Here is a 22,845-nt window from a genome sequence, read left to right as displayed (position 1 = left end):
ATGATAATCAAACTATCAGTTTATTTCCAAATCACAAAATCCAAAGAAATTTTCATCCTCGGCGTCACGAGAAGATGCGCCACATCCTCTTTCCACCTTTACATCCGATGCGTCAGACGTCATTTCCGCTTCTCACCAATAGCTTACACGCTTTACAAACGTTCTGCTTTTCGGCTGCATATTTAACTATTTGCAACCTGTAATCTGTAGAATATGATTTTTTTTTTCGGTGGTATTCCCCCTAAACGCGCACTTTCGTGCCAAAGTCTTAATTTTGGCGCTGCACCTCAAAGTGCACACTTGATTTGAGGAACTTGGCCCTAAGTAAACTCAAATCCGTGTACTTCAGCCAAAATGTACACTTTAGCGCTGAAGTAAAGCTTTGGATTTACTTGGTGCCGAGTCCCTCAAATAAAGGTAATCGTGCGGGTTCGGGCTTATATACCTGCAGGCCAGGTCTGGTCAAGCAGGATTTTTTTAGGCTTAACCTTACCTCTATTAAGTTCTTACTTCGTTAAGGGTGTCCTTAAAGGGACAGTGTGTAAAGTGTAGTGCCTCTTAGTGGTTACAAATAACTACCATTCAGTAAAAAATACAAATTGATTTTGAAAACTAAAAATCCATGAACTATCATACCAATGTTATTTATTATTAAAAAAAAATCATAGGTCAAGAATTGTTTTGTTTCTTTTACATAAGTGGAATCCCTACTTAAGTCATGTTTGTCGTCGTATTGTTGCTTTCTGCGGCGCCGGTTTTTGTTCGCATTAGACAACTGTGCCATCAAGTGGTCAAATATTAAACACTAAGGCTTTAAAAAAGTTGTAAGTTAAATATTTTCTCTATTATGTGTTAACAATACCCAAATGAGGTCAGTAGCCCTTATGCTTTTATCCACACCGCATATATCTGCTTTTCTCTTACTTTAAGCAAAGTTGTTCGCGTCGGTCAGGAATCGGGGCAGGGGTTTTGTCAAGTGACATCATACTCGTCACTGCGCTCTGTTCTCCTACTAATTTACCAGATCACTGCACGTTTGCTTGACATATCCAGTCTCACTGTTTCATTTATTACAATACAAATCCCTCATAAGGTGCTCTTGCATCGGTCTCAAGTCTATCAACATGCACGTACTTGCACGCATATTCGAACGTCCTTTGCAGAGGCTGCAATGATGGCACAAGCCAAATATGGCTGTGGCCAGGAAAAAAGTTCTAAATTCTGTACAGGTTTTTTTAATGTGCTGAGTTTTTGTGTTAAGAAATAAAACGTGTTCTTGCTCAGAGATGATTATATGCAATTCCCAACCATTACATCAGGATTAATATTGCATTATGACTGAAATACTTAATGATGGTCCTGTTTAAAAACCAATGGCCGTTTTAGTCAAGCAGCAGAAACAGCGCTACAGTGGTCTCCTAACCTAGCCACCATGATGCAGGTCCCATAGGTGCCATGACAACAGCAATCCTTCAAGTGTCTATATTTAGCGCTGGCCGTCTTCCCGCTGAAGACATCTAACATAATTGCAGTAGGCAGGCAGGCGCTCTTTGAAGCACGTCATTGAGTGTCATTTCACGTTTGTATGCAGATGCTAAAATAGTCCCCTGTACACTGGCACATGCGAGGAACTAAAAATAGCAGTTTAATGAAATAAGACGTTCCTCCTAATAGTCTGTAATTTGGTTTCCACCTGGTGTCATTTTGGGCAGCCTCTGGCTAGAAAAACAATGGATGTCAGGTTGTTTAACTAGCGAAGCAAGTTATTAAGGAAGACAAGGAGCGCTGAATAATAAATTAAATTAACAAAGGACTTTAAGCTGCTTCTTTGTTGCCACTGTCCGCTACAACTGTCACATGGGAGAGAAAAAACTAGAAAATCTATAGTTCTCTTCAGCTTGTTTGCAAGTACAGTGGGACCTCGCTACTTCGCGGTTCCACGTTCGCGGGTTCAGAGCTTCGCGGGTCTAAAAAATAATAATAATAAAATTAAATTTAAAAAAAAAACATTTAAAATAAATATGATTTTTTTTTTTTTAAGCATTTTTGAAGGGGCGTCGCTACTTTGCGGATTTTCACTTTTCGCGGTTGGTTTTGGTCCTCATTAACCGCGATAAGGGGCCGGTCACACAGCCGTTTGCGGCTGAATCACGGCTAAAATTTTGCGTTTTATTTTTGCCCGTGGTTGCCCGGGATGGAAAATGCGCAAAATTGGCCAACCAGCTGTTCATCGGTGGTATGCCCGCAAAACAGACGCCAGCGACTGTTCCGCTTCCTCATCGCGTCATTTCTGCGTCATTTTCTCGTGTGGACCACGGGTATAAAAGCTCCCGAGCCGGTGTTGTGCCCAAATCAGACTCCTACGCAACACAACCACCCCCCCACCCCCTCGCGTGAACGCGCATTCTGCTGCGATCGCTTTTGTTGTAAGCGTGCATTGACGTTGGTGACTTTTTCATCCGCGTTAACAAACGCATTTTGTAGGATACGATCGCACTTTGTTTAAATAAACGCGTTATATAGACTAGGATCTCCCAATTGTTATAATTAGCTCGCTTTATAGTTTTAATAAGCGTTTTATATAGAATACGATCGCTTTCGTTGGAAGCGCAGCAGAATGCGCGTTCACGCGAGGGGGGGGAGGATTTACCGTTCGATTACGTTCACAACAAAAACAAAGACGGAATGGTTTAAGTTGTATTACATTTCCAACAAATGCAAGACGAAGTGGTTTTGGTTATATGTTCGCCATTACATTCCCTAAAAGTGAGATAAAACGAGGTAAAAGTGGTTGTAGTAGCGAGGGGATGCAAATCTCGGCACCGGGCTGTAAAAATCATAACCGCACAAGACACAGTCCCGTGAAGATCAAGATTTCAAGCTATGGCATCATTTTTATTTTATTATCTTGAAAAGAAATGTCAAGAAATAAAAATGGATTAAGACGAGGTCACTACGCTGACGGGGATCCATGTTCACTCCCTTGACGTCTCGAGCACAACTGACGTGTGCTCGGCATTCGCGCTGTTTATACGCGGAGAAAGGCGTTTGGCCGTCACACGCGTAACACGCTAATTTCACGTAATAACACCGCGATACAGGCGCAGAACATGCTATTACCATGCTCCACCCACGATTACCCGCTGAAATTTCCTGTCCTACCCATGTGTAACCACGCCCTGGTCGCGGCCAGAGCACGTCGTTCCGCGTCATTTCCGCGTCATTACCTCGTGTTGACCACGTGTGCAGCACGCGGTTTAACACGTGCTCAAACTTTTGAGCAGCTCAAAAGTTTTGCGCGCGGCCAACCTCGTGTGAATTTCCGACCGCGAGTAAAGCACTGCTGTATCTCGTCTATATGGCGGTCTCAAAACGTCCAACAGCGCCCAACAGCATCTGCTTCACGGCCAGAAATTTCTGGCCGTGGTTCAGCCTCGATACGTTCGTGAAAGGCTGTGTACCCGCGCTCTGAAAAATTGAGCAGCGCAAAACGTTTTCGCGCTGCCACCCACGCGCGAATTTCCGACCTCGTGTTAAGCACTGCTGTATCTTGTCTGAATGGCGATCTCAATGCGTCCAATAGCGTCCGCCTCAAAGGCAGAAATTTCTGGCCGTGATTCAGCCGCAAATGTCTGTGTGACCGGCCCCTAACCGAGGGATTACTGTATTGCAAATTAACATCAAAAGCATCAGTACATTGAAAGTTACACGCCAAATTGGATGATCCCTGATTAATACTTTGCAATGAGTCACTCATTGCATGACCATTCCGATTCATATTCATATTGGATGTAGGGCTGGGCGAAATGGTCAAAAGACCTAACCCAATTGTAATCAATTTTAAACGGTGAACCCCACCCAACTCATGATTGTGTTTAAAAAATCATGTTGTGCAAAACGTTTAGAAAGGATAACTAATTTCTAATCAATTTTGATGCAAGCCTGACACTCATTAATAATGCAAAAAAAAGGTATTGGTTGGATGCCAAAATAACTGGTTAGTGAATAGTTTATTTATCAGCACAAAGTGTACCTCAAAGGTAGGGCATGATGTTTGAAAAGTCTTTAAAAATGTTTGATGTTAAATGTGTTCTATTAAAGTGACAGTGTATACTATTTAGTGTCTTTTAATGGTAAAAGAGACTTCATACATTAAATAACCCATATTGCTTTGAAAGGACTATCGCATACGTTTTTAAAAAACACTCCTAGTTTGAGAATTTAGCGTTACATAAAATGAGCCTAACCCATATGGAGTTGACATAATTGACCGCTATCTTGCTGCTACAGTGACTGAAAAACCTCAGAAAACCTGGCCACAAGATGAGTAAAATCACGAATTATGGCCACTTTTAAGTCCTCGTATTTTTTGTTTTTCCATGTGCTTTTTAGCTCTTGTTCTCTGTTGCTTTTCACAGTACAGTATGAAGATAATTGAATTCTTGATATTGAATTTATCATTAGAGCAAGTACTCTTCCCCAGTTTGTCAACGTAATTTGATGATGTTTTTGGTGCATCCAGGTATGGTGTTGGTGTGTTTCGAGGGCGACTCTGACGGCTACATCAACCTGGTGGCTTACCCATATGTGGAGAGCCACAACGCCGACGCGGGCACTGGAGAGCACGAAGAGCGCGTACCCGCCGATAGGGAGCAGCCGCGGCGGAAGCACTCCCGCCGCAGCATTCATCGATCGTCCTCAGCCTCCGAGCACAAAGACGAGCGTTGCGATTCCGCTGACAAGTACGCTTTGCACTTGTTTGGTTGTGTGATTTATGAATTGATTTTAAATGTTGTACATGAGATTATACTTTCCAGTGGAGCTCTGGTGGATGGATTGGGACTACCCTAATCCTCAACAGGGCTGTGGAATAATGGATTCATGTAATCTAATTTAAGATGTTTGCAACTCTAGTCCAGAATTGCAAAATTTGGATATATTAGAAAATATTTTATTTTGTTACTGTCAGCCCCGCCTTTTCATCCAAAATTGCAATACATGAAATCGCCACTCATATCGATCAACTTTTTGTTGGTAAAACGTTTTCCTACAAGTTTCCAAAAATACGTTAGTAATTAGAGAAGATTGAAAAGATTTGTACCGTACTATATACTTCCGTTGACTATATCAAGCTTGGCGATATGTGGTCTCAATCACTCAGTATTTTTCAACCGTTTTTCGTTGATGTTCCCACTAGTCAACTCATTTTACATTCATTTGTATAGCCCTTAACCAAAAACGAACTTTCAAAGGGCTGCACAGAACACCATCACAACATCCCCTATTCTGAACCCTACATGTGTGAAATATTAATTGAGCCGAGTAGCTCCTTAACTAGGATAATCTTAACCTTGTTTCAAAAATAAATAAATAAATCCTCTCCCTTTTGCAAATAGTGTATCTCGTTTTTAGTGTAGTTTATAATTTTTCACGATAATTTAAACTTGAAAATAACAATCCGATAAGATTGATGGCTGGTATTTTTTCCCTTTTTGGTGTGTGTTTTTATATTTTTATTTCCATGTAGTCGTCAATATTTAAACATTTATAGAAATCTTCTGAACCAATTCCTTATTTTACAATTTCAGTAAAACAAATTGTTAAATAGGCTTAAAAGGAGAACATGAAAAATAAATATGTTTAGACAAAAACGTTAAAAATGTAAAAAAAAAAAAAAATCTAGTTAAATAAGAAGAATTGAATTAAAATGAGCTAAATTACCTGCTAATACATTATTTTGTTTAATTGCAGTGAAAGTAGAAGGTAAACAATTGCTGTAAATTTGAATTCACACAATTTTAAAATGTCACGTACCCAATGGAGGACCTTCATGTAACCCCAAAGATACACATACTCACATTGCACCTCTGCTTTAATGGGTCATTAAAGCAGAGGTCAGGAACATCTTTGAGTCGGAGCTATGAAATAAAATTGAGATTTGTTTTTTTCAGTGAGAGCCACACCATATATTTTAAGACCAAATCTAAACAAACTTGCCAACCTGATCTCTAGACAAAATGTAATTCTTCAGTAAATTTAATTTCACTGTGTGACATATGATTTCATGAAATGATGATAAAGCCAGAGCTTGTGTCCCAGATATAAAAATGTCCCACCTAAATTGTGTCTCCCTCCTGCAGTTAAGATTGTTGATGTTCTTTTCATTTTTTTTCATTTTTGCAGTGAAAAATGTTTTCAAAAGGTGCGAGAAGAGTCATTCCGTACAAATGTCACAAAATACTGCAAACAAGAAGTATATGGATGTATTACCTTCAGCTATGTGACATGGTCACAGTTGGAGTGGGAATTGAGTGCTCATTATTCGTTTTCCATTGAAAGTTGCATTGTTGACGATTTGGCATTTTTTCACTGCGTACTGGTGGATTTGCTTTGCTATTTCCTTTCTTCTTCCCCTTTAGTGATTAACGACATTGGGCATAAGCATTTTACCCGACACCTATATAGTGAGAGATTTGTTTCAAACACCTGTACAAGCGTATTGTTCAGATCCACTCAAGATTTAATAAATGTATGTCTTAAAAAGTTCTTGAATTTGGCCATGAAAAAGGTGTGTGAACCCCGAATTAGACACATGTTCCCTACCCCAGCACTAAAGTTCTTATTAGTAGTACTGCCAAAAGCGAAAGATTTAACTTGGGAGTAGATGCTTTAAATAGAGATAACAGTAATTCTTATAACGGTCTTTGTACTTCAACCTCGCATCTCCCCATCTGGCAGCAACTTGGCTGAGCTGAAGAGTCCGCGGTCCGAGCCAAAGATCCACCAGGACTTACCGTTCCAGATGCTAGACTGGAACAGCGGGCTGAGCTCAGAAAAGATCAGTCACAACCCGTGGAGTCTCCGCTGCCACAAGCAACAGCTCAGCCGCATGCGCTCCGAGTCCAAGGATCGCAAACTCTTCAGTATCCTCCTCTTACTGGCCACTTGTGGCTATCTAATCACCTTCTCTCACAATAATGTTGGCCGAGCATTTTCAAGTCATATGGCATATACATGTTTAACTTTTTATCTCCAACATCGTAGAGCCCAGTATACATGACACATACATTTGTAGTTAGGGCTCACATCCTCTGGAGTTACAATAGACTACAAAAGTTAACCTGCTGGTGTGTGAATGCAGTGTTTCTCAACTTTCTTTGAGCCTAGGGATATTTTTTTTTCACCCACTTAATCTTAATGCAGAAAGCCCCTAGGAAACGGTTTTTTTTGTTTGTTTTAAATTAAATTTAAGTAAAATTATTTCATTTACATTTATTAATATTGTATTTTCCAGATTATAAGGTGATGTCACTCAGCCACTTGACCACCACTGGTACACGTGACGAGTAATAATGCATTATACCTTATCTGATTATCACATATTTACTCATGATGCCAGAAACACTCTCCACTTCTTCACAACAAATATTAGAGAATGGAGCCAACAAAGTCCTTCAAGAAAATACTATACAAGCTCTTTAACATATGTATACATATTCAACCCCAACGCTCTGTAAGCACAGGTGAAGAAATGGCGAGAATGCAATTTTCAAATTAGTATTACTAGCACCATGAATAAAAATATTGTGACAATGTGATAATGCTTATTGCTTTTCCTTGTGTTATCTGTGCCACTGGTGGTTTAGTGGAAAAGTGACCACTCTCTCAGCGTCATAACTCAGGTTTGATTCCCGTGGCATACCATGTTTTTGTGATTTTGGTCGGCGACACTTATCGACTTGTCACACTTTGCGTTAAGAAACAATAAGTTTATTAAGAGCCCAACGATTATTCACGAATCCAAGTGGTAGGTCTTATGGTATTTTTCGAGTATGCACCTTAGATTCCGGTACGCCTTATAATGCGGAAAATACAGTACATTTTAAAATTGAGTTTATTTTTTGTAAAATAACAAAATCAATACTTAGTGGAATTTTACCATGGACTATATTATCAATATAAGCTGAAATGCATCTTTTAAAAAACTTGCCAAAATGGTTAACTCGCAGAGTAGATACTTTAGCAACATTGTAATGCAGATTGGGAACATTTTCTAATATGACAGAGTGATATGTTAATTTAGCAAGTTTTAAGGATTATTTTGGGTTGTTTTGGGTATTTTGAGTTTTTTCTAAAGCACCAGGGACAAGGTTTTATGTCACTGAGGTCGAGAATCACTGCAAAATTTACCTTAAAGGTGCACCATCAGTAAGTAAAAGGTGAAGGAAAAATGCAGTTCCTTTTTCCCCTATGTTCCTGTCAGAACTTTTGTTAAAGCTCCGTAACCGCGACTTTCTCCTAGAGTTCCTGTTATTGGAAAACGTGGTGCACCACTTCTCATACCCGTGTATCTTAGACCTGAAAATGGGCACCCGGCAACATGGCGACGATGCCTCGGAGGAAAAAGCGGCGAGGCAGATGAAGAAATGCGAGCAGAGCACCTCAGCCACGCTGGGAGTGCGATTGTGTGGCATGCAGGTTGGAGACTTTGGTAGCAAACACTTAAAATCAAGCCTGGTCACGTGTCAACCACCTTGTATTGTCTGCAGGTGTACCAGCTGAACACCAGCCATTACCTCTGCAGAAACAAGTACTACGGACGCGGCTTGTCCGCGGAAGGATTTAGCCAGGCCTTGCAGCAGTACATGCACAATGGGTGGGGCCTGAGGCGGGACCTCTATGAGCCCATCCTCCACAAGCTGCAGAGCCTCAAAGCGGTGCTGGAGCGCCAAGCATCCTATCGGTTCTACTCCTCCTCACTGCTCATCATTTACGAGGGCAAGGTGAGTTACATAGTGACGTTTAGACTTGGTAAGGTCCTTCAGATACAGTGGGTACTGAAAGTATTTAGATCTCCTGAAATGTTTTACTCTGTCATTGCAGCCATTGCAGAAATAAGAGTTAATTTTATTTCTCCTTAATGCACTCTCAACTCTCATCTTGACAGAAAAAACAAAATATATTAACAAAGAAACTCAAATGGTCACGTTTTCGTACCTTTTGCAGCAAGCAGGGTTTGTATGGCTGCTTGAAATCCAGACAAATGCTTGAGATTTAAAGCTGTATTTTCAAAGTCATAAAAATGCTTGAATTCTGGGTGAGGTGCTCACAAAAGCATGAAACTTTTTCCGGCTGTCTGACTCGACAAACCTCGCATTGAACGTGTCGGCTTAAAAATTACGCCGGCACGGTAGCCGCGTTGTCATGTGAAGCGTCATCACCCCATACAGTTGCATTAGGACAGGTACATCAGTCCGGTCCATATCAGTTAAATTAATCAGAAAAAATTGTTCAGATGATCAGTTCATATTTGAGTGTTTGTGAATTCATATCACATCATGTAACTTACGAGGCGAAACCTGGCATGAATCAATCAAATAGCTATATAGTTTGATGTCATTTAGTGCTGTCCGTAATATAAAAATAACATGAAAATTCGGTACAATTTGAACCAAACAGAGACCGCAGCAAACACCAATAAAATGGGGAACCAAAACTAATTTTTTCTGCCACATTCAGTTGCTGCTTTAATATTTGGCTAGGATTTAGCAATTTCCTGGTTCTTTTTCCTACTGGCAGCACTCAGTCACCTCAAACAGGGCTACAGATTGATTCATACCGGATTTCCTCTGGTACTGGAGAAGTTTAAAATTGGCCCTTAAAGTGCTTAAAAAGTGATTTTCCCTGGCCATGAAAAAAGGTTTACGAACCCTGAGCAAGTTTCATATGTAACTCACATGCTGAGCAAATGGATGAGTTGTGTCTAGGGATGGTGGGTACCTTTTACATTTACCCCAGTGTTCTTGTAATTCTTGTCACCTGCGCATTAATATTGGAAGTGTAGCAAATTTAGGGGTTGATAAATTATTTGAATAAATAATCATTTCAAAAATTAATGTGAAAAGACACATTTATGATTGTTTCACCTTGCAGAGCACCACATTAGTTCAAATAGCTTTATCAGGAAAACGGATTAAAAACTTCAATCTCATAATCTGAAATCTGGCTACGAATAATTTAAAGTGAATTACAGGAAATTATTTTAATAGTAATCTAACAGAAGGGAGTTGACGAGAAAAATTACACTTGTGACTAAAGAATAATGGGTGACAGAAAGAGAGATTACTTGAATTATGCTAACAAAATAAAGAAGGAACAATCACAGTTGCTTAAAGTTGAGATGGGTAGGATATTCTTCCAAAAAGGTCCCGTGAGAGCAGGGTTGGGTAGGGTTACTTTAACTGGATTACTTTAAATTACTTTTGGATTACTCCAATACCAAATATGCTAATAAAAGACAAAATAAACTAAATATGAATAAAATTATGACTCACAACACGTGGTAAGCTTTCTCTCCTGGCTTTGATCTCTGGCAAAACTAACAAAATACGACAAACAAAATGAAAATAAATCCAAACAGCTTGCCAACATCATTTTTGCCGTTCCATGTATTCCGTTACTCCCCAAGCCTGCATAAAATTTAGTAATTTTATTCATATTTAGTTTCTTTTGTCTTTAATTAGCATATTTGGTATTGGAGTAATCCAAAAGTAATTGAAAGTAATGCAGTTAAAGTAACCCTACCCAACCCTGCGTGAGAGTCAAAACCTAGTAAGTAGAAGCCTTTATTGATTTACTCTATTCTACTTTGAAACCAAAGAACAAACCCAATTTACAAGCTCAAGCATGTGTTTAACAAATAAAAACACTGCTTAATAAAAAAATGTTTGTTTTTTTGGGGGGGGGGAATAATTTCTGTACTGTCATTATAATTTTAGAAATAATCTTGCAGCATGTATTGCACTAAGGCAGAAATGATTTCCCAACACTACACTTTTAATTCACATGATATTATGACACCATCATGTAAACGGTACAGAAAACTCCTTTAACCTTCCTGTCGGCAGGGGCCGGAAACCAAAACTGTTGAAAGAGACAAATTGGACTAACATATTTATATATGTGTGTATATATATATATATATATATATATATATATATATATATATATATATAAAATCTCTTGAACACCCTGCTATCTTACTATTTCTCCCACTTAGAAATCATGGATAGTTCTGAAATTTTCATAGTAGGTGCATGTCCACTGTGAGAGAGATAAACTAAAAAGAAAAATACAGGAATCACAATGCATTATTATTATTTTTTTTTACAGTTTTTGTGTGATACAGCTGCTAGAATTATGGCCCTGAAAGACCTGTTAGTCTGTCCATTAGAAGTCCACCTGCACTCCATGTATCATCAGATGAATCAGATGTACCTGTTTGACGTTGTTAGCTGCATAACGACACCTGTCCACCCCGTAGAATCAGTAAAACTTTAACTTAACCTAACCAAAGAGCTGTCCAAAGACACCAGAGATAAAATTGTACACCTCCACAAGACTGGAAAAGGGCTATGGAGCAATTACCAGGCAGCTTTGTGAAGAAATTTCCACTGTTGGAGCAATCATTAGCAAATGGAAGAAGCTAAACGTGACGGTCAATCTCAATCGGAGTGGAGCCCCTTGCAAGATATCACCTGGTGGGGTCTCAATGATTCTAATAAAGTTGAGGAATCTGCCCAGGAAAACCAAGGAGTGGCTCCATAAGAAGCATATCAAGGTTCTAGCATGAGCTGGCCAGTCTCCAGACCTTAAGCCAATCGAAAATCTTTGGCAAGGCTCACACTCAGTGTTTCTCAGCGACAGCCCAGGAACCTGACTGATCTAGAAAGGATCTGTGTGGAGGAGTGGGCCAAGATCCCTCCTGCAGTGTGTGCAAACCTGGTGAAAGACTACAAGAAACGTTTGACCTCTGTAATCGCAAACAAAGGCTACTGTACCAAATATTAACATTCATTTTCTCAGGTGTTTAAATAATTATTTGCAGTTATATCACACAAATAAATAGTTAAATCCAGAAATCACAATGCATGATTTTTTTTCTTTGTCATTTCTCTCTCACGGTGGACATGCACCTACGATGAAAATTTCAGAGCCCTCCATGATTTCTAAGTAGGAGAAATAGCAAAATAGCAGGGTTAAATTACTTATTTTCATAGCATTAAGGAAGGAAACGCACTGTATTTATATTTATTGAAAAACAGTAATAATTTCCTGTTATCCTACATAAAGCAATATATTTTTCCATTATCAAACATTTTTTTAAATTGCTAGGGACCGCCACAGAGCAGCATGCGGTTCCAGAGCAGGTTTCGTGGGTCCACTGCTAACTTTGTTGGCAAGCGAAAGCATATTCCTCTGCCTTTTGGCCACCATTGCCAATGTTATTGTCAGTTCAGAGCATTTAAATGAAATGAAATGATCTACATTTATATAGCTCTTTTCAAGTCAAGACATCCCAAAGCGCTTTATAATGTTTTTTTAGAGAAACCTAAAATTGAAAAAGATTTGCGCGTACGTGATGTAGGTTCACAAAGCCTTTTTTGTGTCTGTACAACTCCGACCTCAATGTCATCGATGCACAGGCAGACACTAGCAGAAAATGGGCGGGGCAACTGTTAAGCTAAAGAAAATTCAGAGCACAATCCACAATGAAAAACTGCTAAGTAACAAAACTGCGATAAGTAAACCACAAAACAGTAAGGGATTACTTTAATTTTCTCAAGTTATTTGTGGCAATAAATGGTAACATTATTTAAGAAAAAAAACTGCCATCTCTTCCAATCATTCACAGCTTTAGAAAAACGCACATAAACAAAAGCGTGGCAGATTCATTTCACGTAAATCTGTGCTCAGAAATACTAGCCCAAACAAGTACCTCCTCCAACAATACTCTTTTTCGGTAACCTGTCCCTAGTTGTATGAATGTTTATTTTGACAGCACATGGTTCCCATCAATCACAGTTTTAAATGTTGCTTTGTTTTTGACTTGTAGAAACCCGAAACACCTGCAGGGTTTAACTCCGGGCAGCCCGTCACACGGCAGAAGATTCCCGAGGAGCCCAACTGTGGTAATCAGGGGCCCCTCGAACCACATTCAACCGGGGACGCCAAGTGCGCCGGGGAAGCTCTGTCCCACCCGGACCCCTGCCCTGCACCTGCCATGACCAACCTCCCTCCTCCCCCATCAGCCCCGTCGCCCCAACAGCAGCAACAGCCCCCTCTGGTGGACGTTCGCATGATTGACTTTGCCCACTCAACTTTCAAGGGTTTCCGTGGCGACACGGCAGTCCACGATGGACCCGACCGAGGCTACGTTCTAGGCCTGGAGAACCTGATCCAGATTCTTGAGCGTCTGCGCGACGAAAGCCATCAGTAAATATCCGGTGTAAGGAAGTTAGGAAATTGCCCTACACATTCCCTTTTGTTGCAGTGTTGCCACGGCAACACTTTTAGTGAAGCAAAAAATCCAGGAAGCTAGACAGTGGATTTAAACAATTGATCCCATTTCCCATTGGCTGTAAAAGCAGACATTATCCTCCTATGAGAGGCCGTTTTAGAAATAAATCATATTTGATCTCACATACAACATAATATTCTCACACATTCACTACTATTCTCTCATACACAGTCATACACCATGCACAAACACTACTATACTCTTTCATACATACTACTATAATGTACTCTCATACACGTGTGTGTGCGTGTGTGTGTGTGTGTGTGTGTGTGTGTTAGGTATTATAGTGCATGTGAGAGTATAGTAGTGTGTCAGTATGATGTTATACGTGAGAATATGATTTACTTCTCTAGCACCATCTTAAATATTTCCTTTGTGATTATATTGTGTGTATTTAAAAAAAAAACTCCCTAGTCAGTAAGTTTCCAAAATTTTGAGAAATATTCATAGGCACTTGTACAAAAGGGGATGTCAATGATGGGTTGCCTTGAGGGTTAGTCAAATCTATTCAAACAAGAGGGTAAAGGGAAGCAATTGACCCATACTTCCTGGTAGTAATACGGGTGTGTAGGCCTAGAAGGTTCTCCTGTATTTAAGGCTACGGAGACATTTGGGCCCTTCTCTAACAATTGTCCATGTGTTGACAGGAAATTGTGACCTACCAATGTCTCATCTTTCCTTATCGCACCGGAGGTGAAAAAGGCAGCTATGTGAGGTCAAACATCGGCCGAGCCGTGAATTGGAATGAAATTGTACACTTGACACTCACAAACCTTCTGGGAATGAATTAATCATTTGATTTCAGGTCACATTAGTCTTGCTTTGGAAATGGCAGCCAATTTGCGGAATAAGACGACCAATGCGCTCCACAAATTTCTTGTGCCCTTCCTTGTTAAAATCAGAGGCAGGATTGTTTTAAAATCTATCGTTGCTGTTCCCTCTTCCGCCTAAGGTTGTTGCAGGCAGCTTCTTTGAAAGCAATATATATTTTTTTTAATAACTTTTTTTTCTGCAGAAAAGGAGGATAGCATCCCCTTATATGGACTGTAATGCGCAGGTGCGCTCGAAATGTTGACCTCATTAGGAGTTATTGTGTTTTTGTGCTTCATTTCAATATGAATGTCACTAGTTGTGTGATTGACAAACCTAGTAATGGATCTTCCGCTCACTTTGTGCACTTGTGTAGTCTTCCCTAATGGTGGACGTCGTCTTATTTTCAATTCAGGTTTCTCGCGTCTTTGTTTTCACAACCCTCTAAAAATTGCTCCAGAAGATGTACCGTATTCTTTGCACTACAAGGTGCACCCCAGAAAAATAGTCTTTTCCTGTGTGTTTTTCTTTTAAATGGCGCACTGGACTATAAGGTGCATGGAATTAAAACTAGAGCAAGAGCGACCGTATTTGGTATACATTGGTGCAGGGGCCAGCTACTTGCAGCCCTAGGGTTCTTTAGTGCTGCCGTAGTGGCTCCCTGGAGCTTTTAAAAATATACATTTTTTTAATCTGGTTTCTGTTGGACAAACACAAAACAATCATTCTTAACATTTTTTAAAGCTGTAAAAATGTTTAGAATAAATATTAAATGAGAAACCTATTTATGAATCATTTTCGTACAATTTAAAATAGGCTTTTATAAAGCTTCTATTTTTATTTTTTTTTGCAGCTCCAGACATATTTTTTCTTTTGAGTCTGTTGTGGCTCTAATAATATTTTGGGTTGCCAGCCCCTGCATTAGTGCAATGATTGATCAGTTGAAAAATGTCATTGATCAATATCGCAAAACATTGTATGCAACAAAAATCAAACCTAGCTCGTGGCGGTGACATTGCTGGAACCTAATTACTTGACCATTAGTGATACAGAAAAAATCCAAAAAAGCATTACATTTAATCGCATTTCGAACAATATTTTTACTTGCGGTCCCAGAAACTAAGGTTGGAGAATGAAGAAGACAAAACGGTCGTCCTGAAGGGTTTTGGTGTATCTCAAGAGGAATTGGTTTGGTTCACAGATCCCTTATCCACTTCCTGTGCTGTGTCTTGGGCAGTGTAGTGCCGCCCATCCCTCTCCAGGCCGTTTATTTGGGTAGGGGTTTGTTCCATCTCAGCCCTGGGGCCTCATAAAAGACTACATATGCACGATACAAGGTCTACGCCATTTGCGAGCAACGGTTTGTTTGGAAGAAAAAAAACAAGAAAGAAGGAAAAGAAATTTGCTTGCAAAATGTGCGGACATCCAGGGGGACTCCAAAGACCAAAGAAAGGGAGACTTCGGAGGGAGTAGACTTTCGGGGACCAGCAAGACTTGCTTAAAACATTTATCAAGGGCTTTCCCCAGGCCTTTTATAGGCATAAAGGGGTGGTAGGCCTTTCATAGGCATAAAGCGGTGTCTCCCTCTTGTGAGTTGATTGTAATTTATGAAGAGAAACAGGTGTGGGACGTGCGTGCGCACTGTTTCATAAATCAGGAAGTTTTTGTTTGCACTCACTTCACGTGTTTCCTCCGTACGCCACCTTTAGTGATCTTTCCTACACACAGTTTTATAAATCAGTCTCAATTTTCAATAGCAGGAAATCCTGATCTGACTCAGAAACAGCACCCTCATCATCTGGTCGCTGTTGGTTTTTGGTGTAAAGCGCCATCCCTCTCTTCAGAGATCAGCCGTACCTCGCCATCGACAGGCAGCGGCGCGTGACAATACTAGTACAGAATCCTAAATCACTCGCTCTTACAAGTTTTCGAACAACACTTCCGCTCGACAGCAGATTGATAGTGATGCGTATGTGTGCCTTTGTTGCATAACCCAAATACTGCACCATCAAACTGTTATAATGTTCTATACATTGTTTATATGACTAAGACTCACCAGACATTTGTCTTTTTATGCTGCTTTCATCATACATCCAAGCTCATTGGCATCTCACAAAATACTCCTCGGGGCATTGGGCGTTACCCTTATTGTCCCTGTATAACTCCTAACACAGGCACATTAGTTCCACCTATTTGTTCCTAACAATAGTCCCACATTTTCCCACTTGTTTAAAAAAAAAACTGTTTTGGATTACAGGACTTATTAGCAGAATATGATGATTCGGACTTTACTTTTATATTAGTCTTTCAGGTCGACGTTTTGCTTACTTCGTTCTCTAACATTCGTTTCAGGCATCGTCAGTGTGTCATCTGTAATACTGATGGTCTAGTTAGTGTCTGTGCTCTCACTGCTGTGACCCGGATTCGATTCCCGTTGCACACAATGTTTTGCAATTTTGATCAGCAATAATGTCTGATCAGTCACTGCACAAGTACGGTAATATACAGCATAACCTCATACAGTAATGCACATGTATAAAAACTATACTATTCCAATCTTATATGCCACATTTTGCGGTATATAAGGCGCTCTGGGTTTTATGGCGCACTTTAAAATTTTTGGGTTGATTAGGGATTTTTAGGCGCGCCTTATAATCCAAAAAATACTGTTGGCATATAAGGCGCACCAGATTCAAAGGCACACATTTAAATTTCTGGTCAATTTGGGGTTTTTAGGTGCGCTTTATATTCCGGAAAATAACCGGAATATTTTGCGGGTCATAAGGTGCGCGCGATCAAATTTCTGGCCAATTTGGGTTTTTTTGGTGCACCTTTACAGTCCAAAAAATACAATCTGGACAATTAGGAGCCCTCAAAACACTCAAATTGGCCAGATTTTTTCAAGTACGGTGGGTATTTTGCGGTCTATAAGGTGCAATTTCAAATTTCTGGCCAATTTAGACTTTAAGGTGTGCCTTATGGTCCGGAAAGTACAATAATTATTTTTTTCTCTCATTCATTCATTTTGGAACATGACAAATTGAGTCGTTTAAGCCCCACTTGAAACAATGCACTTCCTGGTCCCGTGACATCACCATGCACTTTGTTTGCGGGACCAATCAGATGACAGCATTTGAGGTGATACGAGTGCTTGATAAATAGGGAGGGGAGAAAGGAAATGTTTTATTTTTGGGGGTTTATTGAGACGATAATTTATTTTTTTTATTGTACCTTTTACCTACCTTGGTGAATATGATCTGTGTTTCTCCCAAAGTGTAAAAATGGAAAAGTGACATTTCAGGTGAATATTTAGCAGTATTACATATTGGTAATTGTCTGACACTCCAGCAAAACAATGTGTGTATTTATAGTCTGGCATGTCCTTTTTTTTTTTTTTTTTTTTGTATGTTTTTTGCAAGGTTGGGCAACCTGTGACCCACTTCATTATTTGAAGCACATGTAAAAAAATGAATCATTGTTTATTTTGGGACTGGACAGCTTTTTAAAAAGCTAACAAGGTACCAATCCTGCTTTGAGACATTGCATGCACACAATCGACACGCTAGCTTCTTTAGCCGCGCTATTCTACATGTGCTAATGTTGTCATTTGTCAAGATTCTTATTTTCTACAGCCGTCACAATCCCAAACTGTTGGTAAAAATGTGACAGTGAGATTAAATCTTTCTAGATGCTTTGGGCTTACTGTTTTGCTTTTAAACGATTTCAGGGTTCGTATGGGTGCCTAAAATTCTTGAAAATGCTTGAACAATGTTATGATATTCGGTATAATGTTGTGTTTTTGAGGATTGGAAAGTGCTTGAATTTTGGGTGAAGTGCTTATGAATGCTTGAAATATTTCCCATTTTTAACAAGTTTGGATAAAACCTAAATGGAGAATGATGAAATGGGTATTAGTGCAAGGGGCGCCTCCAGGCAGTGATTGGAGGAACAAGTAACACTAATTCAGTGGACCTGCTCATCAAAAATACTCTGAGGGTATTTGACTTTCAGTTTAAATGGTCTGCATTTATATAGCACTTTTCAAGTCAATGATGACCTCCCAAAGCGCTTTATAATGCGTTTCACACTTAAACCATTCACACACACTCACACACACCGATAGCAGCAACTACCTGCTTATCGGGGGTATTGGGAATTCTGTGTCTTGCCCAGGGACACTTCGACATATTACAAAGAGGAGCAGGAATCGATCCTCCAATCTCTTGATCCCAAGACGAGCACTTTACCTCCTGAGCTACTGACCTAACTTAATATAGTTTAACGCTCTGGTTGTCCTCGGATTAAAATGACCCACCACTGTCTTTAAAAAAAAAAATCACCTTACTTATAGTTTTTTTAACTATAAATTGTATGCTCTTACATTGGTCCCAACAGTAGAAAACACAAAAGGTTTCTGTTTAAGCTGCATAAAATATAAAAATGCTCTTAAAATGAGGACAACACAAGGGTTTAAGGTGGAGTATCTTTTAAAAGTAGAATATTTTCTCTTAAGTATAGTTGGCAATGTCCAACTAAGTTTAAAGAGCCTTTTATATATATTTTTACCATTACTTTCTGCTTTTCTCTTACTTTAATCAGAGCTTTTTGGGACTAGCAACACATTAGGTAGGGAGGTAAGGGAGTGATCTCATGCTCTTTTCACAGGTTTCTGATAGCGTAGCATGAGAATGGTGAAAATAAAAAAGGCCTAAAATACAGTCCAAAGACTAACTCAAACCCCCCAAAAAGATGAAAAAAGTTTATACAAGAGCTTTTAACAGATGCATGTACGGTACTTGCACGTGCCACACAAGTAGCTTGACAGAGGATGCAATGATGATTTAAGACAGAAAATGGCACACGCGAGGAGAAAAATTCAAAACTCCTGACAGCGTCTTCAAAGTCTCGAGGATGTCATGATATCTGATCTCAGGATTCAGACATACCTGCTTTTGAGATTAAACAGAAAAGCGGCTGAAGTTTTGTCTCAATTTGATATTTTGCATGCTATCGTTTTAAATTAGGAAGTGTGTCAAGTGTTTAGAAGGGTATGAGCAGTCAAGACATGTTGATTTGTGTAGCCCTTAATCACAAAGAGTCTCAAAGGGCTGCATAGACAACATTATTGCAAACCACAGACTATTATGACACCATCCCCTGATCTAAAACCTACATGAGGCCAAAAAATACACAGATATTGTCAACATAAATTATAGGTTATTCATATGCTATAGAACAGAAGTGTGTTTTAAGCTTAGATTTATACAATACCACTGAGGTTGCAGATCGAATATCAGGGGGAAGAGCATTCCACAGCACCAGGGCCCGAATGGAGAATGCTCTCGAACCTGCGGATCTCCTCTTGGCTCTTGGGATGTGGGGAGATTATAAATCAGCTATTATAAAGTAAAGGTTGAACCATGAATTACAGTCGGGGGTCGCGGATGAGGCTGTGAAATATAAAATTAAAATTTATATCACTATGATAACGCTACACACGAGTTTAATTTGTTCCAGGGTCGGACTCATATCTCGAATTGTTTGTGGAATGAAATAATATTCCCAATATGGTATGATTAAAAAAATGCATTCATCCGTTCCTAGCCTACCAATAGCTATGATAGCTATAAAACACATTTTTATTACTACAAACACAAGTAATAGATGCGAGTTTATGCGGGGTGAGTGACGAGAGAATGTTGATACTGAAGCTCTCCTTTCGCACATAAAGTTACCATAACTTTAAATAAACACACACGGATTTTACAGCATAATGTTTTCCTTTTATTTTAATGAAGCTAAACGCTGGGGAAACTCTTGCGCGGCTTTGCCATCTACACTCGCTGGTTTGCCATGCCGTACCACAGAATGTGTGCCTGTCCTCTTTTTGATTTTCTCAAACCAACGATGGCTGGCCTTGAAATTCATTCCAGTTATACCAAACAATGACTCCTCTGTTGATGCTTCCTCAAGTTGTAAGGCAGGGATGTGATTTTTCCGCTTATTCGCGGAATTCCGCTTTTTTTATCTCCAAAAATAAAATTTTAAAATTTCCGATTTTTTAATTGGTAAAAAAACCGATTTCGTCTCGACAGCATTCCATTTTAGTGTTTCCGTAACTGAAATGAAACGTACTTGCGATTGGTTGAAGTCTCCGTGTTGACCAATAAACGCGCTTGTTATAAAGGCGTAGGAGTATGCCATTGTTCATTTCTCACACGTTTTTGCCGAGTGTTTAAAGAAAGATGTCCGAGATCGAACGCAAAGATGCTCCGCGAGTTAAAGAAATTGCTAAGATCGTAAAAAACAAGTTTCGATCGGACTGGTTAGAGAAGGAATTATCTACAAATGTTGGTGACCCCGACGTGATCCAATGTAGCGAGCAGAGACGGGAGTCGTAGGCGGAGTGTCAAACAAAGGTGCCAACGAAAGCTGCTTTAATGACATTTAAACCGGCAATAACAAAACAAACACGAGAGTGGCTAGAACCGGCCGAATTAAGAGTCCCCCTAGGAACTCGCTAACTAAACAATGGTTCCGTGGGTGAATTATGTACAACCCACTACAGTACTTTCATTTATAGATAACATCTTCTGCTATAACAAAGACATTTGTGGTATGTTCTAATATGAGTTACTTTTCATTTGGTCATGATACAATTATTTGTTCATGAAATTTGAACTCTTCAACATGATTTATGTGTTAACTTAGTAATCACATGAGTTAGATATGATGATATTCTCAGTGATAGTTTTTAAAAGCAAAGGCAGTCCAATGTTTTTTAATGTGACTGATTTTGAGTTGACTTAAACTGTAATTTTATATGGGATAGTTCAAAATACATTGAAAATTTATGCTGTTGTTTTGTCTATTTCTTTGTCATCTGAGTGCATTGAAAGTACCTAAAAACACAGAAAACCCATGTGCTCCGGGGGGCTTCGCCCGACTTGTCCCCCCACCAGGGCACTGCCCTGGACCTAGCTGGGTGCCCGCGGCCCCCAGACCCCCGCCTAATTTTCTGATAATTTCACTTCGGTCAAATCACATCCCTGTTGTAAGGCCTTGTAGATGGATACCACCTTCTCGGACATGATGCTTTCTGAGACAGTATCTCGAGCTAATTACTTGTTGCGCATCCACAACAAGTTTTTCGGTCTTATCATCAATATTGCTTCTCAATTTGGAAATGATGTTCACTGCCCGGTTGGTTTAATGGCAGCTTTCTTGTTACAAATTGTCGATGAAGGCTGATCATACAGCCTAGTTGGGTTACTCAGATTTTTACGCTCAGTAAAAGAGCCTTTATAGGCCCCCCTCATCACGCCGGCACGTAAATTCTTTAGGGCAAGGGGTTGATTGCTCGAATAAACACATTTTTGTGCGTTAAAACCCATAACGATAGGATAGAAAGTGTAGTTGTCAAACGGGACGAGAAACACCAAAGATAGAAGCAGACACTTAAAACAATAAATCACAAAAAGTGCGAAATAACATGGAGCTGCTGGAAAGGCTGACACTCGCGGCGGCGCTGCTTTGATGGATTTAAACGCATCTGAGAAAGTCACATTCAGTGGAACCTCGGTTTTCGAACGCCTCTCAGTTCGAACAAATCGGTTCTCGACCAAAAATTTCGAGAAAGTCTTGCTTCCCTTTTCATTCAAAAAATCGGAGTTTGAACGCCGGTACGCTAGGGGCGATGCTGAGCGGCGTACGGGTGTAGATTGCCCCCACCCCTCGTGAAGAACTGTTGTCACGTGACCGCGCACTTCTTATACCAGCTCAGTAGCCTAGATGGTAAGGCGCCCGCTTTGAGACTGGGAGGTCGGTGGTTCGCGTCCCGGCTGAGTCATTCCTAAGACTTAAAAAGTGGTCGGCGGCGCCCTCTGTTGGCTGCATCGGCTCGCTACAACGGGTCAGGTGCAATCGACATTTCGTTCTGTGTACATTGTTACACAGAATGACAATACAAGGAAATTATTATTATTTTTGCTTTCGTTTTTAATGTCAGTGAACCGAGTGTTTTAACCCCTAATTATGCCCCGGAAGAAGGTCGGTGCAAGCAGCAGAGTTGCAGGTGAAAAAAGAAGAGTAGTGCGTACAACTATTGCATTTAAGAAAGAAATAATAGCAAAATATGAAGAAGATGTGCGAGTTTCCCTTCTTTCGAGGGAATAGAGCATGGCTTCTGCAGACCACCACAAAGGTAAGAAATCCTATTCATAAATCTTTTCTTTATCATTTAACCGCTCACCACTTGTTGTGGAGACCCCGGTGCTAAATGACGTGTAAACGACCTGATTTTTTTTTTTTTACACGTTCATGTTAGCATAATCTTTCGTACGGAAGATTACGATAACGCGAACGTACGATTAGCCTGGGTTAGCTTTGTTTACGTAAAACATTCAGGGTGTTGGAAGGGAGCTCCCTTTCCAATTAAGCGCCAGCCACTTGTTGTGGAGACCTGGGTGCTAAATAACGTGTAAACGACCTGATTTTTTTATTTCTACACGTTCATGTTAGCGTAATCTTTCGTACGGAAGATTACGCTAACGCGAACGTACGATTAGCTTGGGTTAGCTTCATGTTTACGTTCATGTTAAACATTCAGGGTGTTGGAACGGACTAAAACGATTTTAAATTACTTTTAATGGGAAAAACGATTTTCCGTGATCGAC

At 39.9% G+C, this 22,845-nt stretch overlaps 1 protein-coding gene across 3 annotated transcripts in view; it reads left to right on the top strand.

Annotated features, from left to right (window-relative positions):
• The window catches only part of ip6k1 (inositol hexakisphosphate kinase 1), a 43,135-nt gene extending 25,273 nt beyond the window's left edge, over positions 1-17,862 (top strand). For 2 of the 3 annotated variants that reach the window (XM_088337608.1, XM_088337609.1), the window contains exons 5-9: positions 4,523-4,742; positions 6,739-6,923; positions 8,303-8,478; positions 8,550-8,783; positions 12,896-17,862. In XM_088337608.1, coding sequence (XP_088193734.1) covers positions 4,523-4,742; positions 6,739-6,923; positions 8,303-8,478; positions 8,550-8,783; positions 12,896-13,279 — 1,199 coding nt within the window. In that variant the 3' untranslated portion in view covers positions 13,280-17,862. The remainder of the gene's footprint in view (positions 1-4,522; positions 4,743-6,738; positions 6,924-8,302; positions 8,479-8,549; positions 8,784-12,895) is intronic. The other variant, XM_088337610.1, reaches the window with a different exon arrangement.
• The last annotated feature ends 4,983 nt before the right edge of the window (positions 17,863-22,845 follow it).

Source organism: Urocampus carinirostris, chromosome 6 (genome assembly GCF_059441175.1).
Source record: "Urocampus carinirostris isolate Australia breed hairy pipefish chromosome 6, RoL_Ucar_1.0, whole genome shotgun sequence".
NCBI classification, from domain to species: domain Eukaryota; kingdom Metazoa; phylum Chordata; class Actinopteri; order Syngnathiformes; family Syngnathidae; genus Urocampus; species Urocampus carinirostris.
Note: the sequence above shows the minus strand (reverse complement) of the source record. Positions and strands in the feature narration are given on the sequence as shown.